The sequence below is a fragment of the Vanessa atalanta genome, chromosome 7 (assembly GCF_905147765.1).
Source record: "Vanessa atalanta chromosome 7, ilVanAtal1.2, whole genome shotgun sequence".
Classification (NCBI taxonomy): Eukaryota; Metazoa; Arthropoda; class Insecta; order Lepidoptera; family Nymphalidae; genus Vanessa; species Vanessa atalanta.
The window spans coordinates 1,347,041-1,362,721 of NC_061877.1; the positions used below are offsets into that span (position 1 = coordinate 1,347,041).

Below are 15,681 nucleotides of genomic sequence, written 5' to 3' on the forward strand. Positions count from 1 at the left end.
CTGATTTCCATAACACAAGTGCTTTAGCTACTTACATTGGGATCAGAGTAATGTATGTGATGTTGTCCAATATTTATTTATTTATTTATTATTATTTATTTATTTTTCAATATAACAATAATTGATATTGGCAACCAAAAATTTTGAACGGTAAACAGAATCGGCGATGAACCTCTATACATTGCTTTTTAGTTTTTTTTTATAAAATGTTTATCAAACACGACTTTATTGATGGTGTGTTGGCGTTGGCTTATTCGGTTAGAAGTCTCAAGGTACCGGATTCAAACCAAGCTTTCTTTGGAGAAATTCCTAAAATTTATCAATGCAGAGAGCTAATTAATTAATCTCGAACAACCGTTTGTTTAGAACAGATTCCTCTCAACTGTCCTTTCCAACCCCGCGGGACGTCATTGTATTCTTAATTCCATTATATAATAACAATTTTATATATAGATATTTTAATATAGAGATTGCCTTCAGATATTAAGTCCGCCTTTTACACAAATACTCTAACACCATTTTGTTCAATAAAGTTTTCTAAAACAGAACAGAAATGAGGAAATAGAGCGAAGTTTGATCAAGAATGTATATGGAACACTCAAATTAATGACGCGTAATTTTGTTAATAGGTCAAAAGTGCCTTAATTACGTATTAATTATTATTAAGGCACTATACTACTGGGACTACTGTGCTCTGTCTAGCTTTTGTTTTATAATTTTAGATGTAACAATCTCACAGTAACAGCCTGTAAATTTCCCACTGCTGGGCGAAGCCTCCTCTCATTTTGAGGAGAAAGTTTGGAGCATATTCCACCACGCTGCTCCAATGCCGGTTGCTGGTTACACATGTGGCAGAACTTATAGGTTACATCTGTATAAATATTATATATGCCTATGTTTGTCTGTCTGTTACACTTATACGGCTAAACCACTGAAACCATTTTGATGGCATATGCTTTTATCCCGTTCAGCGGTTAATGTAGGCACTGAATTCAAGGCGTGCAAAGCCGAAGTTTCTGCTAGAAACTAATAAAATTTAAACAAATTCTTAAAGTATCATTAACATTTATTTCATATTTTTAAACTAACAAACAAACATAGTTTAATTAAACGCAAACAAAACCGCTCGCGACGAATTATCTCCGTACTAAATTTCATACCGGTCTACGGCTTAGCCAGGTGCCTAAAAGGTTTCGTAATAGGCCGATAGTCCGTTAGCAGTGTATGTTGCTCATGAATAAATAAAATCATGTGGCCAACGGGGCATCAGTGTGTTTGCTGTAAGGCCGTAATCGATAACTCAATACCCGACCAGCTAGTCATTATAGATATAGCCATCAAATATCGAAATGAGAAAATCTGTAATTCGTTTTAAAAATCCAATTTTGATAATTAAAGTTTGAATTATTTATATTAGTCTAGATAGACTGTCAAAGCTGAGAACGCGTCGAAGAAAATAATAGTTGGTCATCAAAGTACACGCACACCAATTAATTAGTGTGACGTTTTTCGAATGTCATGTGTGTCAACTGTCACGCACACTAAGATAATAAAGTTGGCCCAAGTTCGACACTTGATTTAGATATATAAGTAATCTTAGATTTAAAGTTTGAAGTGTGAATGTCCAAACGTTGGTTGCGCATTGGCGATGTAATTTGTGGGTAATATACCTTCCAGTGACAATGTCTTTATGTGTTGGTGACCATTTAGCATCAGGTGGACAGTCTTCCTACCGGCTTATAAACCAAAAATAAAATTGAAAATATTTATTTAATTTAATTTAATTTAATTTAATTTAAAAGAGACATAAATATCAAAATATCAAAATGGTATTTCGATACTTATTAATTTTCAATATGACTACGTGTCCATGAAAAGAGTGTCTTGTTACTGGCAATCTGGTGGAGCAACGCGTCTATGTTAGTGAGGCGGCATTTTGCTTAAAAAAAACCGAATGTCACACGGGCGAAATTAAGTAAAAATTAATTAAGTATGTTTATTAAAAGCTTTAATTGGATGATTGTAATACTTTATTGCGGATTGGCATAATCTGCTGTTAGACTATCTCCTTCCTTGGAGTTTAATTGTGCTTCAAACCAAATTCTATCGAAGTCGTTTCAATACTTTGGCCATTAAAGACCGACAGATAGCTTGAGTTACTTTCGCATTTATAATATTAGTATAGATTAGATGATGTTTTTATTTATTCGTTTTCTTTTTATTCGTCATTATTGTCTTGAGTGTGTCAGATTAAGTAAGAAATAAATAAATAATTAGACAATTACAAACAAGGCTTACACTATGTATTTTATGTATTAAACAATTCTGTAATAATAATAATTTAATTTAAGTTATTTTTTAATTGTGTTGACAACATTGATATTAAATAAGAGGGTACTTTGTTTTTTCTGTTCAATATTGTGAGTCACGTGATTTTTAGTGAGCCTTATATAAGTGATGGAAGCTCAATACAGAATACTTTACTTTTTTACTTCGACTTGGACTTTTATTTTTCACTTTGATCCTGGACCAGCAAGTTGCTTCTAACATTTAAGGTACGATATAATTTTGTGATATAGTGTAATTGTTATTGCTTGTTAAATTATTGATGAATATATGAATTGTGTTTTTGCAATTATCAATATACAAATTTAATATTATATATACAAAGTTAGTATAATTGTATTTAACTAACATGACTGTATTTTTGGATATTGAAAAAGAGTAACTACTGAGTTTCTTGCCGGTTGTTCTCGGTAGAATCTACATTCCGAACCGGTGGTAGCTTTACTTTAATAGGTGGCTAAATGACGATTCAATCCTACTTGAATAAAGTATATTTTGATTAATGTAATTGGTTTTATTGTAATTAATAATTGATAAAAAAATCTAACAAGTGCATCCCTCAGTTAATGATAGTATATTCTATTAATCAACGGTTGTGTGTTTTATATGTTAATAAAAGCGTTGACAAGTTGGTTGAAATTCGACTATAATTGAAATTGAAAATATGAGGAAATCATTTATTACTTTGTGTGTTTAAAGACTTTTTTCTTAACTAATATTTCCAAATTTATTCTATAAAATATTATAGGTCGTCAATAGCTACCAAACGAAAAAAATATCGGTTAACAAACAGAGATAACGAAGGTGCTGAACTGTTTTATTGTTGTCTATTTATAGATAGATTGAAATAATAATAGGTATGATTTTGGTAACATAATATTTCTTTTACAATAATACAAAGCCGGTGCGCTAGTATAATTGCGATCTTAGTAATACATTATGTGTATTCAACACGGAAAGAGTTCAAATTCAGCCAAAGGTTTTACAGAAGCAGAAACACCTACTGCTGCTGAGATTCGCTCAACAGATAAACCCAATACCTTTTTACAGTACAATCCAGTGCTTGAACCCAGGATCTCAGTGTCGAATTAAACCACTAGAGCAACGAGCCTAGGAATATAACTAAAACATCATTTAAAATATCAGTTGCATATAAGTTTTTTTTTTTTTTATTTGAATAAACCTAAAATCATCCTATCGTGTGACATAACTTTCAATACAAAAACAATTTAGCCTAATATATTCCTTTCGAAACAATCCCATAATCTCGTTCAGCGGGACGCCGTGTACAAATAAACAATATCTAAAAGGCAAAAAGTATAACGAAGCTAAACCAACAAATCATTCGCATTTACATATGGAAAATAAGCAATTACTTCACCTGTATTTGAAGCGATGTATTTTCATAGGATCGCTGAAAAACAATCGGCATTCCTTTTATGAAAAGCTTTCAATTTTGTTCTAAAATTAAAACGCGATTGGTTATCTACGTATTGTATTTTCAACCGACTTTTAAATGACCAATCGCGATTGAAACAGAATTTGAATGGAGGTAATAAGCTTTATCAGAGGGCAATCTATTCGTTAGTTCTATTTTTAAACGCTGTATTTTACTTCACACAAATTTAACTATGGAACACAATGGAATCTTGTAATTGAATCTTACATCACTTAAGTGCGATTTAAGAGTATTATGATGGGATGTTTATTTTTTTAAATTTCGAAACATTTCTTCTTTTTAGTGTAAAATTTAAATGAAAAGAATTATTTCTAATTAAATTATTATAATTATTAAAAAATATTAAAATATAAATATAGCAGACAACACGCAAGCTAAACCTTTAACAACTTTTAGAATTATTTCTATCATCCCTTCGGTTACAATTTATGATATAAGTTTAAATATTATTTCAAACTTCTAAATTAATTAGACTATTTTTTTTATTTATTGAAACTGTTTTAATATGTAATCACAACAACTGCATTAGTGTTGAAGATATTTTTTTTAAGTTTCATTCTGAGATGATGTTGACTGTGGTATATGGTATTAGGTTTTTCTTGTAGTTCTATATACGTTTTTTACAGTGATAGCGGATTTATTAGGCAGGAGTAAATTTTTAAAATGGGTTTATTTCTCAGTAACAACCGATTTCATATAACAAAACTGCTTTATATTTTTAAAGGTATGAGTAACATCTGTATTATTTTTATCAACATCGGTTCAGTAGTTAGCCAAACTCAATTGAGCTATTTTTAAACTTAAGTAAATATATTTTTTTACTAAGTATTTTTTACTAAGATCAAAAATATTTATTGTATAAAATAGTTATTACAGTGTTAACAGCTAAGTCGTGTTGAACATTTCTCACTGCTCACGTATTATATGAGGTCGCATTTGTAAGCGATATGTGTCAAGAACCGGCACATCATTTAACTAAGAGAGTTTGTTAGCCATACATCAAGACCGTCATTAAAAAAAAATAGTTCAATTGCATGTTCAGATATTCTAAATCGGGTTTTTATTTGTATTTTTTTTTTTTTTTAAATTAACAACGGAAATTCAGCTAACGTCCGCATGTGCGTAAAAAGAAATTATAACTAATAAGTATTTAAAACTCCTTTCGCAATTTATAAAAAATTACATTGCCTTATCAATTTATGTCAAAGCTGAATTAAAATCTCATGCCTGTAGTAGTAATTTGTTGTTAGTTATTAAACTGTTGTTTTGAGGATTTATTCGGTGTTAGAATTATTGAGCTTGAACTCCAGGGAAGGACATAGGCTTATACATACATATTAATACTAAAACCAGAAGAACAAACCCTTAAACGTGAATAAAGCCCTGGACAAAAACTAGTAATATGTAAGATCGCGTGTGTACCCAATTCCAATCACAGAAGGAGTAAAGATAAACAAAGTATCGATTTACGTATTTCACATTAATTGCTAATGGCTCCGCTATATAATACACTACAAACATTCTTGATGAATATATCATTATTTGTAACACAACGCTATACTCCTTAACTACTTATATCCACTTTATACTTCGAAAATTCCTATAACAACTTCGCTGATATCATTCGCAAATCCATAATGATTATCATATATTATTCAAGATCTTGACCAATGATATCGAAACTATTCAGTGTCAAAACTTTATATTTGTTTATATCTTCTTGTAGTTGGAATGGACGGTCGTAATATATGTTTCTGTCACATTTCTCTTAACGTAAGGTGACACGTAAACGTTTTTGTTTAGCTAATCTTGTATACAAACATTCCTTCCATCCAAGCTGTATCTCAAAGTAATCTTGCAATGCAAGTCTCCCGGGAAATTTATCTCGTAACGCAAGGTCGACTGAGGCAAATGGAAAAATACGAGTGGTAAATGTATGCTTTGAAAACAATTATACGACTTCAATGACGTAAGCTTTTGCATTTAGTTACATACGAAGAATAGTACGAAGACGTATTTAAAAAAAAAAAAAAATTCAAAAGTGGAATCGAATAAAAAAATCAATTTTACTTACTGCCAGATCTTAAACCTAAACAAAAAAAGAGTTATGTTTTGTTTTTATACATATTTCTTTTTTGAGGGGATTTTATTAATTATTTTAATTAATCGATACAAAGTGAAATTTTCAATACCTGCAATTACTTAATCCAAAATATTTATGTTTATGTTTTTTTTTTTTTTGTAAATTACATTGTTTTCACTTTCACATGATTGACGGAAAAGTTTGCGGGCTATTATAATGATTTTTTAACGACCAAAATCCAAAATATATCTCAATTCTTAATTAAAAAAGAAAATTAAATTAATGAACGAAAAAAATTATAGTTCGATATATAGAGTTATTTATACATAACGGTATCGTTCTTTATATAGTACTATGTTTTTAATTTATTGTTGAAAGGCAAATAGACCTTCGTATCCAGCTTCACACACGAACTGAATATAAGAAAATAACATAAGTTAAAAAAAAGAACTAAAGTTAAATATAAAAAATCTGTCATCTACGAACTATTTTTTTAATAGAATTTTTTGTAAGAGTTACACGAATCTATACTCATATTATAAAAAGGGAAAAATTGTTTTTTTTAAATGTATCGAGTAATCTACGGAACTAATGGCCCAAATGATTTTTATTCACTGATTGATGTCCAACAAGTCTTACTTGTGTAGTCTCAAATTGCACTCGCGCAAAGTTTAGGCTGGTCGCTAGTATTTAATATCTACAATAAACAAATTCCCATACAAAAAAAGACTTAGTCTTCATAATAATATCATGAATAAAATATATTCTGATTTTTCTCAGAACCATTACAGCTCGTACCTGGTTACAAAATTATACGTAAAGCGATTATATCATTAAACATTAATGATATGCGCAAATACCTCCTCAATTTCAACATTACTTACAGTGTCTATATAATATTATACATGTACATGTTCTGAGCCCATGGGTATCGTTAGAGCCGAATTTTTACTAAGCTCATCCATCAATCTATCACGTAAGCGCCTCAACCACTCGCATTGTAGCAAGAAATTGTTACACAAGAAAATACGACGTCAAGTGTGACGGCGTGAGCACACGTCTGACAGATTATTGTCTCATGCATTATAACAATATATATAATTTCATTGGGGCCGACGAGTTCTCGAGTGGCGACCATGGACCGGAAGACGCAGCGTGGGTAGGCCCCCACAAGGTGGTCCGACGACATGGTGAAGGTCGCGGGAAGCCGCTGGTTGCGGGCTGTACAAGACCGGTCATTGTGGCGATCTTTGGGGGAGGCCTATGTCCAACAGTGGACGTCCTTCGGGTGACATGAATGAATGAATGAAATATAATTTCAACGTCGCTTATATATAATCACTTTTGAATCGTAATTTTATATTAAATGAAACGTAAAACTACCACCGTTTCAGAATATAGATTACATCGAGAAGAACCGTTAAAAATTCATTACTCTTTTTATTAAATGAAATACACATAGTCAATTATATGAAACTAGTTATCGCCTGTGGTTTTGCTCGCATTTTTGTTTTCTCGTCAAGCTTTAGGCACTATAAAGTAGCTGTCCTTATTTTGAGTTAAATATAGTTCAGTGGTTTGTGAGAGAACAACAGACAGACATACAGAGCTACTTTCACAATTATAATATTAGTATAGAATAAATTAATCCTTTTTCTGTAACGCGTATCACCTAGTATGATTAATATTTATTATGTGACTATGTGCCTAGTATTTGGATAGGAACCTTAATATGTATATATAATGCACATCTAAATTAAAAAAATATTTAGGGGAACCCCCTCACGGGCAACTCTCTCCTGTAATGTCAAAATATATTATTCGATTTTTAAGCATTCGCCTGCAGTTCAGTCAGTTGTTATGACTATGTCGGACAAAGCGATATAATACTCGGTTCTTTTCCCTCACTGATGTAATGTTCGAATCTGAACTGTTACAATAGAGAATCCTCCCCCTAAGGGGCCGCGATAAGTCTCCGTATTTTGTCGTAAAATTGATTGACTTCGATCAGTTAGGGAGAACCACCCCTTCTCTACTGCACTCAAACATTTTCCATTGTTTTAAATAAATCGAATTACTAAATTAAAAAATAATAATGATCTTATACTAACATCGACTAAATTTGATGTGTAATTATCATTATATTGTATGAATCACTAACTTAAGCAATTTATTTTTACATAAACATATTATGTTGTTAGAAGTTATTTAGTTTGACAGCTAATATATAAGCAAGATAAAACCATTTTGACACAACTTACCGATTTTAGCTTGCGTGACCTTGAATGTCATGACACAGACGAGTGTCAACAGCAAGCTAACGATCTTCATCGTGACACGCGCTTACGTCATTTTCACTGGATATCTGGAAAAATAAAATTAACGTCACTCATATTGAAGGTTTTCCGGTTATAGATATTTAATTATTATTAACGACCGAACTCACGAGTTAGGATTGGAAATAAAAAAAGCTTTATACTGGTAATTAATCCATGTGGGTTTTTTACGGAGTTTTGTGACGTAATCTTATGTTAGGAAATTAAAATGTCATATGCACCATTTTTAAAAAGTATTCTCTAGCAAGATTAGGCAATAAGGTCGTAAATGTCGCACAGGTGTAAAACGCCTTCTGAACCTTTACAACGTCTTCGTCAACAAGTTATTTTTTACTTTATTTCACCACCCGAGATTATAGGGTAATGTATACTTTGCTGCATTTTTAGTATATTTTCTTTCAAAGCGGATCAGAGATGGATTACAAGCACATAGTATGTGGAAGTTCAATTTCACCCCGCAACCTTAAAATTTAAACCTTTTGAATCTCGACTAGATCTAACAGTTTTATCCACTAGGCCTTATTCATGTACAAACAAGCAAATAAATATAAATGTATATTTTTTGAAACGATGTTCATTTGTAAGCTGATGGTGGGATGAGTAGAGTGAAGGTCACGTCATGAAAAAGCGTAATGAAGACGAACTGAACATCCCCTTCCATCCGTTTGCATACGGTACAAAAAACGTTTTTGCAATGGTATACGCATATATAGTAAGATACCGGGAAATATAATCAATTTACCGTTTACTAAATTTCAAAATATTATTAAGACTAAATTAATAAATATCTTATTATTCATTAAAATAATACTATTTAGATAATAATACTATTTAAACGCTTCATTGTAAAGTTTACTTGAATAAATTGATTTGGTATCCCACGAAACCTCTCGTTATTATATTTAAACACAAATATATTTTTTAAATAAACCTCACTGCTTCCTTATATACATACATATATATACATAATATATTTGTAGCTGTGAGCGAAGATATTTTAAGAAATGGTTACAATTCTATCACGGTCGACAATTTCGGGGTACCAACCCAGAGAAGCTTATATAAAGCCCTATTAGATATCGGTTATTTGATTATTTCAATAATAACTTTCGAAATTGATATATTAGGTACGTTTCATTTTCAACCTGTTTATCTCTCGGCGAACAGAACACTCGCAAACCTTCGAATTTCTATGAAAGTCAGTGACTGTATATAAAATAAAAGTGTCCCTGGAGTATATAAAAGAACGTTATCTCCATGTTTACGCAAACACAACGAACGCCGCTCACAATTCTAAAAATAATACATATTTCTTTCTTGTGCTAATTTACTGCGTTTATCAATGGCCTGCTGCGTTGATATCGCATGTTTTCACGAGTAAAATTCATCATAGCTCAACACGCGCTTAAGATATTAACTTTCAATTTCTGAAAATAAGTAACTAAATTCTGAATGCTCATTGGTCATTTGGAACAACATCAGCTGACATAGAGCAGTCGCTATTGGAATTAAAGCCAAATTAAATATAACACCGCATACAGAAGCAAGTAACTATTTCCTTGTGGATAAATTAACTTTTATTTGGTTCTTCAAGAAAACTAACGAGTTGTTACACATACCTTCTATTGAAATCTATTAAGAATTTCAAACTAAGATATCAAATTGTTATTTGACAAGATAAAATTATATATAGACCAACATTTCTAAATTAAGTGAATAATTTCGCCCCGCAACCTTAAAATTTCAACCTTTCGAACCTCTGTTTAGATCTACCAGTTTTAGCAACTAGGTTATCTTACTCGTGTGCAAACAAGAAAATAAATTTATACATATATATATTTTAAATCGATGTTCTTTTATCACGAGATTTTTAATAATAATTTTATTTCTATATATATATATATATATATATATTTCTATATATTGGACACCGAGATGGCCCAGTGGTTAGAACGCGTGCATCTTAACCGATGATTTCGGGTTCAAACCCAGGCAGGCACCACTGAAATTTCATGTGCTTAATTTGTGTTTATAATTCATCTCGCGCTCGGCGGTGAAGGAAAACATCAAGAAGAAACCTGCATGTGTCTAATTTCAACGAAATTCAGCCACATGTGTATTCCGCCAACCCGCATTGCAGCAGCGTGGTGGAATATGCTCCAAACCTTCTCCTCAAAGGGAGTTTTTTATCCCAGCAGTGGGACATTTACGGGCTGCTAATAATGTATATATATTATATATACTATGCAGGTAGGAAATGTCAGTGTTTGAGAATAATAATGAGCGCAAAATAAAACATTGAAGATATTATTATAAATAATAATAAAAATCAATTATATGGACAGTTATAAAATAACATATCTTCTCAATATAATATGTCTTTCCATCCCCAAGCGAAGCTTTACCAACTAATCCTAGGATGAGCTAAGTCCCTTTGTAACGTGTAGCTCTAACCTCCGTACGGACGTAGTTTTAATGCGGCTAGATTTTATTTCCTTTGTAAGGAACTCGCCTTAGCGAGAACGGAAAACAATGTCTGAATTATACAATAATATTGTATTATATAAATATCATACAAATCCATCTGAATAGGTATTGTAAATTCTTCATTGTAACTCTATTGTTTTGACTGAGTTTGAAAAGTTTTACATTTAACCAAATCAAAACTAAAAAAAAAAAAAAAACATTTCGAATAAACATTGCATTTACTGCATTATGAGGTCGATATTCATTCAGAACTCTTCAAGTAAAACAAATAGATTCGCTTAAGAGGATCTCGATTTATATGCGGACGCAGAAGAATTCAATTTCCTATGTAAAAATCTCTCGAATGGTCGTGGAGCTAGATAGAATAATCTTTATACTGTCCAGCAACTTTACATACTATTGCTTGCATCTACTTCTGTCATGTCAGCTTCAACCTGTACCGTCAATTATTTAATGTCGTGTTACTATATTTCTCAAAGCCTACTCGAATAAAGTATATTTTGATTTGTTTTTTTTTTTTATTGTTCCAATAGTCCGATCGAATCGCATCCCTTGTAACAACTGTACCTTTTCTATAGAAATTATTAAAAGTGAAAATGAATTTAGACCGTCACGATATTTATACCCAATTATTTTCTCGTTTACAAAGAAATTAGTTTTCATTGCAATAAAAAGCTTTGCAGCCGGTTCGAATGACGTGCGCGGGTCATTAGTGATGTTTTTGCACGGAATAGTGCAAGACTATTCATTTTCTATTCATTTGCACAATTGAAATGAGATAAACGACCGCTAATGAAAAGATTGCGTGCTGGATTTATTCACACGTCTAGAACTGAGTTTTCATATAATGTTACTTTGAAAGTGAGATTCGTGAATAGAATGTATTAAAAACGAACAACCGATAATCGTTCATATTTTTTAAATAAAAGTATTCGCCCGCGTGTTGGGGGCAGTCGTAGGTTTTAGATGTAAAAAAGTAACCTATTTCCTTCCTTGGAGTACAAGCTTCAACCAAATTTCATCAAATTCCTTCAGCGTCTCATAAAAAAAAAGAAAAGAACGATAGAGAGGCAGAAGAAATTGAGGAGATATTTCATCAATATTCTATTTATAATTTAAAAACCGAGATTGCCAAGTAGTTAGAACGCGTGCAACTTAACTGTTGATTTCAGGTTCAAACCCAGGCAATCGCCACTGGATTCATGTGCATTATATTTTTTTTATTATAACTGATTTCGTGATTTTGTAAACCAGCATAATCTAATTTCAATTAAGAAATTCGGTCACGTAAGTATCAGCAGGAGCAGCGTGGTGGGATAAGCTCCAAAACTTTATCCACAGAGGTAGAGTAGGGCTTAGTCCAGCAGTGGCTGATATTAAGTTGATCAGTTCAAAATTAAGTAAATTAATGATGTATTTTGATGGCATAAACGACATTTATGCTTTCCAGTGATATGTTTTACATATAAGATAACATAAAAAGTGATACACATTTTACAAATTTTTGAATAAAAAATAATATTGTTATATTTATTTATAATCAGCTTCGCTCACGTTGTAGGGATCGGTTGTCGGGTATTATTCACACAATATCTTTATAAATTACAACCCATGTATTATTCTAATGTATGAGCTGTATTATTTATAAAGTTTCATTACAAACGATTCAGCAAATATCCATACAAACAACTTCTATATCATTACTAACAGTAACTGACATTCGTAGATAATGTCGAAACATCGAGCTCCACCAAATAAAAATAAAAACAATGGTAAATATCCCGTTTTAAATACTGTTAGTAATAAAAAATAACCATGTTAATTTAAAAATTCTATATCATTTTTTTAAGAGTTATATTTATGTTGAAAATGTTCGTGCTTGAGGCATAAAGCAATTAGTGCCATGACTACATATTTTGATATCGAAAAATCAACCTGTCAACAAAGCTCTCCCAAGGCTTAGCATTACGCAGACGACCTGCCATTGTTTTGCCAATATTATTGGGAGATTTTTACTATAACACAATTCGACCCAAAATAAATAAGATAAGATCAATGAAGCCCGAATGAATGCCTTGAAAATATTCAAGATTAATTACGAAATAGCAGTGGAATATTTTCATGCCTTAATGAAATATTTTTAAGAGCCAATCATATATAAATTTCGAGAATTTTCTACGTAAAAATATTCGTTACCGAGAGTTGTTTAACAATTTCGTTTTTTAATAAGTGAAAATATAACTAAGAAGTATGTTTTTTTTTTTTATTTGATTGAAGTCGTTTCATCTTTTATTTTTATTTTAACTAGTTTTTATTTTAAAACAATCTTTTATAAATAAAATACATATGCATGTTGATAACCCAGAATATTATTAATTAAGCCTTGCATTTCTTATTAATAAAAAAGTGCAGTATTTATTTATAGATTGGCGGACTGGCAATTGGAGCATCTGATGGTAATAACCACCACTGCCCATAGGCTGTACTGGTGCTGGTACTGTAAGAATATCGATTCCTCAATATCACTACCCATGGGAACTAAGATGTCATGTCCCTCTTGCTGTAGTTATACTGGCTCAATTTAAGCCGGAACACAACAAAACTACGTATTTGTGATTGTCGGTAGAATATATGACAAGCGAGTGGTGGACAGGCTCGCACAAATCCTTACCACCATTTATAGACGATGATGAGAACTTTTTCAAGTGTAAAAGTATAATTGTATATTATGCGCGTCGAATAAATGTAGTTTGATTAATTTTTTTCCCATAATATTCGAAAAGAAATAAATATTTAGCATCATAAGTATTTACTTGCATTTATTACATGTATGTACAAACACTCACATACACACAGTCATATGAAGACGATACTCATGTATATATAAATATCTATTCTATAAAAAACTGATTTTAAAATTCGAACTATAATTCACGTTTAAAATGCGAACTGAAAATATTTTGAAGCACACAGCCAGTAGGAACTTTATATTTTATTTATGTTAGCCGGACATTTACAGTTATGCGAGATATAACATAATTGGCTACTAAAGTGGCTACTTGTGCATATTAGAAAAGTTTTGTAAAAATTCATAAAAGACAAGAAAAAATTGCTTTTCAAATTGTACAAAGAAATTCAGAATCTAAATTGTACAAAGCACGGTTAATGCGGACAGCAATTCTCTTCGACTGAAAACGTGCACAGATTCTGTATTTTATCTTTTTAATTCTCATTTTGAACGGAACAACTGAACGATATTTTTTTTTAATATTATCTGTGTTCATGACGGCAGCATAAATCAATACAGGCTAGTTTTATAAAAGAAATGTTCAATCTTTCATGATGTGAGGCTGGAAAGCAAAACTTGTAAATTAAAAACGAGGAACGAATAACCTAAAAAACACGACGTTCTAGGACATCGCAATTTACAACCTTAATAGTTTTAACAAGTTTTTAATGATAGCTACGAATTTGTAGTTTCAAGTTTTGCTTAAATATTTTTCACTAGCGAACCGCGAGCACGATTGCAATTTATTAATAAAGAAAATTATATCATATAATTATAATTTATACCTCATAACACTCAGGAATTGCATCTTCATTTGGTGGTAGGGCTATGTTCAAGCACATCTGTGTAGGTACCACACATCAGATTGCAACACTTAGTATCGTTATCTTCCAATTTGACAGGTGAGTGAACTTTAGCGTTGTAAGTAATATTAGCCATTCCTTACATCGCCAATGCACCACCAACCTTGGGAGCCAAAATATTATGTCCCTTGTGCCTGTAGTCACACTGGCTCATTCATTCTTCAAACCGGAATACAACATTACTACCTACCTACCCAGATGACCTTGTGGCTTGCACATAACCCTTCGATCAAGTAAAATGTGTTATATTTTAAGTATGACAGCATTACAGAACAGATATGCTCATAGTTTTAGGGTTGGGCAAAAGCAAAAAATAGTATATTAGATGTAACATATATTTTATCAATAAAATATAATAATTCGTGTCGTAAAACAAAGCTGTGCTAATATGGTTCTATTAAAAAAACACACAATATTCAAGTGTAAAGCACTGTTCTATTTAGTCAGAAAAAAGTCGAGCCATTATCCCGAAACTGCACTTAAAAGCTTGGTGTTATGTTGTAAAAAAAAAAAATAGCGAAAAGATTACCTCTCCGCAATGCAGGACAAAAACGTCGCTATTGAGGGAGCCGCGTTCTTTTTATTAATTCTAGCAAAGCAAACGTGCAAATGGGCCATTTGATGGTAAGTAGACACCACTTGCCATTAACATTGGCATTCTACGAGGCTTTGGCTACTACGTACTAAAGAATTTAAGAAACTATCCTATGAATCTTTCTAACTTTTATCAAGTGAGATCGACAATGCATTTCTTGTTTTTTTATTTATTTAAAATCTCTATGTTCATACCTGATACTGTATTTACCTTTTTTGACATAAGAATCGACAAAAAATACTTTGCGTATTTTAGTCACTGTCTTACGTATTTTAATGTTTGTTCACAAAACGGTCGCTGTTTCAATCATTTTTGTATATATTAAACGTAGTACGCACAGTGGTGAACTCAAGATCAAATGTTACACATTCAATTTTCCTGTAAGACAAATTAATAATACCACGCTTACTTCAAAAACGGACATACCTATTATACAAATAATGAAATAATAAATCGGTCAAACCAAATATAACTGTATATATACTTTATATTGTATTAAATAACAAAGAATTGATTTAATTAATTACTTATATAAATATAATTATAATAAGGTAAGATTTATTTATATAACTCCTTAAATATACACAAATATGAATAAAATTTAGTTACTGCATAAATCTTGACCTGGTGACATTGGAATGGTAACAAGAATGCTGACAGCATTTCCCAGTTGAATCGCAATTCCGATCCTCTGGGCAAAAAACGAGCCAGCCCTCCTGTCACC

General features: G+C 31.5%; 1 protein-coding gene across 3 annotated transcripts in view; it reads right to left on the reverse strand.

Annotated features, from left to right (window-relative positions):
• The window catches only part of LOC125065269 (acid sphingomyelinase-like phosphodiesterase 3a), an 85,480-nt gene that overhangs the window by 42,629 nt on the left and 27,170 nt on the right, over window positions 1-15,681 (reverse strand). For 2 of the 3 annotated variants that reach the window (XM_047672791.1, XM_047672793.1), the window contains exon 2: window positions 8,150-8,253. In XM_047672791.1, coding sequence (XP_047528747.1) covers window positions 8,150-8,219 — 70 coding nt within the window. In that variant the 5' untranslated portion in view covers window positions 8,220-8,253. Of the gene's footprint in view, window positions 1-8,149; window positions 8,264-15,681 lie in introns of those variants that run through there. The other variant, XM_047672792.1, reaches the window with a different exon arrangement.